Source organism: Monoraphidium neglectum (assembly GCF_000611645.1).
Source record: "Monoraphidium neglectum strain SAG 48.87 unplaced genomic scaffold scaffold06027, whole genome shotgun sequence".
Taxonomy (NCBI): domain Eukaryota; kingdom Viridiplantae; phylum Chlorophyta; class Chlorophyceae; order Sphaeropleales; family Selenastraceae; genus Monoraphidium; species Monoraphidium neglectum.
This window is the reverse complement of record NW_014007606.1, coordinates 1-2,585: the sequence shown is the minus strand read 5'-3', so window position 1 is coordinate 2,585 and position 2,585 is coordinate 1. Positions and strand designations below refer to the sequence as shown.

Genomic DNA, 2,585 nt, shown 5'->3' with positions numbered 1-2,585 from the left:
CCCACGCACCCCCATGACACCCCCCTCTCCTCCATGCCATCAGAAAACTGGTGGGAGGACGAGCTAGAGTACGACGCGATCACAGAGATACTTGAGCCCAAGCGGGTCTCCCTCCTCACGCCGCAGCAGTGCGCCAGCTCCGGCGCCGCGGCCGCCGCCATGGGCGACCCGCCGTTTGCCGCGGCATTCGCCAGCGCGGCGGCGCGCGAGGCGGCGGAGCGGCTGTGGGCGGAGCTCGGGCGGGCAGGTGTGGGAGCAGAGAGAAACGCGGTGGTTCCTAGAAATCAAGGGCTGCACGCGTTCCTCCAATGTTTTTTCATGGCGTTCCGCCGCAACGCGTCTGCCCACAAGCCGCTGTCGCCCAGGGGGCCCTACGCATGCATTCGGCGACCGTCACGCCCTCCCGCCCAAACTCCCCATTTTCCTAAGCAACACACACGCACACATGCACGCACACCAGGCCCGCCCCTGTTCTTGAAAGTGCGCACGCGGGCGCCGCTAGCGGCCTTGGAGGACCCCGGGCTGGCAGCGGGCGAGGTGGAGGCACACGCTGATGCGTTTTGGTCAGAGCTGCTGACCCAGAGCTGGTGGGCGGGCTGTGGCGGTGTTTGAATCCTCGTCACTGCTGCGGGTGGTGCTGCCGCTGCTGCTGCTGCTGCTGCTGCTGCTGCTGCTGCTGCTGCTGCTGCTGCTGCTGCTGCTGCTGCTGCTGCAGCCTGCCTCTGCCGCTGCCGCCATCAGCACATGCGCCGAGCACCACGCGACAGCCACTGCACAGCTATCGCATCACCCCAGGTGCCGCGCTTTTTGGGAGCCGCTCGGCCCCCCGAAGCCATGCCAGACTCGTCCCCCCCTTCGCACTGCTTCGGATTGTGAGGCGGCACGCCTGTCACCTTGTCCGCATCGCCATCGACCCTTCTACAGGCGCACCGAGCTGGATTACGGCCTCGGGAAGCGCGACGAGGGCCGCGAGCTGGAGCGCATCCTCGTGGTGGCCGAACAGCCCTGCCTCGACAGGTTGGCGGCCGTCGCTGCAGCAGCCGGCGTCGGCGGCGGCGGCGACACTGCTGCTCCGGCGGCGGCGGCGGCGGCAGCGGCAGGGGGAGCGGGGGAGGAGGATGCTGGGGATGGGGCCGGCTGGCTGGAGGTGGCGGTTGAGGGGTGGAACCAGGGGGTTGCGGCTGAGCAGCAGCGGGCGCTGGGGTCCTGGCGGGATCTACATCTGCGGGTGGAGGGCTTGAGACAGGGCGCGCGCCCCTGACACAGCCGGAGCATTGACCGCATGCCGAGCATGGTTGCGTCCTGCAGAGGCCGCGTTCTGTGTAATTCTGGTCGCACTCGCCGCAAAAATGCGCTGGCAGCAGGGTTCATGGTGTGGGCACACCGATTGCGTCTGTGCAGGCCAACACGCGGAGGCCCCTTCAACATGCGCGACCAGCAGCGAGCGGCGCTCGGCTCGCCCCGCTGCAGCTTGCTCGTCTTGGTTCGGGCGCTTGTGCAGCCCGCCGCTCTCCAACCCATGGCCCATCGTTTCGCAGACATCTGACTATCTCTCAGCTCAGGCCGCACCCGCTGGCTCCTCTGACCTTTGAGGTTGTGGACGTTACCCCTCATGGCTTTTCCCCGTGGCTGCTGGCTTGCTTGGTGCGATTTTAAGTGTTTAGTGGAAGCACTGCCATACACCCTTGCTGCTTGCTGCCCTGCACAGCCCTGGGTGGCGCCTCCCACTCTCCTTGACAAGGGCGCTCCCTCAAAAGAGGCCCTGACCGCTGCAAAGTTTCGAGGTTTCACAAGCAGAGTTGCCCACAATCAAACACAATCAAAGAAGAGAGCAAAAACAGAGCATGCGGCGGCACCGCCAGCGGGGCACGGCCGGCGGCGCGGCGCCGAGGAGCCCGGCACACGGGAGTCGCGCCATGGCGCTGCGTGCGCCCGCGCCTGCGGCGCACCTCGCCACCCCAGCCCTGTCAGCCTGGGCCCTGTCGGGTGCGGGTGCAGGCCCGCTTCCAAGACACTGCAACTGGTAACCCCCCAATGCCAGCGTTTGGGGGTGGCAAGCAGTGCCGGAGAGACAGAAGCGCCGCCACGAAGGCCCAGCCCAGAGCGGCCGCGAAACAGAAACAATCCCTGAGCAAACCTGCAAATGTCAGGGACGGGACAGGCGGCGCCGATCCACGCTGCACCAGGCCGGCAAGCCGCACTGCCGCGGTGCCCGTCGCCCGCCCTGCCGGGCCCGCTCATACACCTCGCCGCCTGCGCGCGCTCGCCGCCCGGCAGCCCCGCCGCCCCGCCGCCAGCGGCCGCGATCACTCCGCCTTGCGCTCGTAGAACTCGTCGAGCGTCTTGATGGTGATGCGGCGCAGCAGCTCGCGCGGGAAGATGCGCAGCAGGCTCCACGCCAGGTCCAGGGACTGGAAGATGGTGCGGTTCTCGTAGCCACCCTGTGAGGGTGTTGGGGGGCAAAGAGGGGGCTCAGGGGTTGCGGCGGATGAGGGGTGTCGACGGGGCCCATCGACACAAAGCTACTCATCCCAAACTCGCCCATCCCCCCCCCCCACACACACACATGCACCCGTGCTCAAGCC

At 67.6% G+C, this 2,585-nt stretch overlaps 1 protein-coding gene across 1 annotated transcript; it reads left to right on the top strand.

Annotated features, from left to right (window-relative positions):
* Positions 1 to 33: 33 nt before the first annotated feature.
* Positions 34 to 247, top strand: MNEG_16132 (hypothetical protein; the record flags this gene model as incomplete). Its single annotated transcript, XM_014035397.1, has 1 exon — positions 34 to 247. A coding segment is annotated over one exon (214 nt), but the record flags the coding sequence as incomplete, so codon positions are not given.
* Between the last annotated feature and the right edge of the window lie 2,338 nt (positions 248 to 2,585).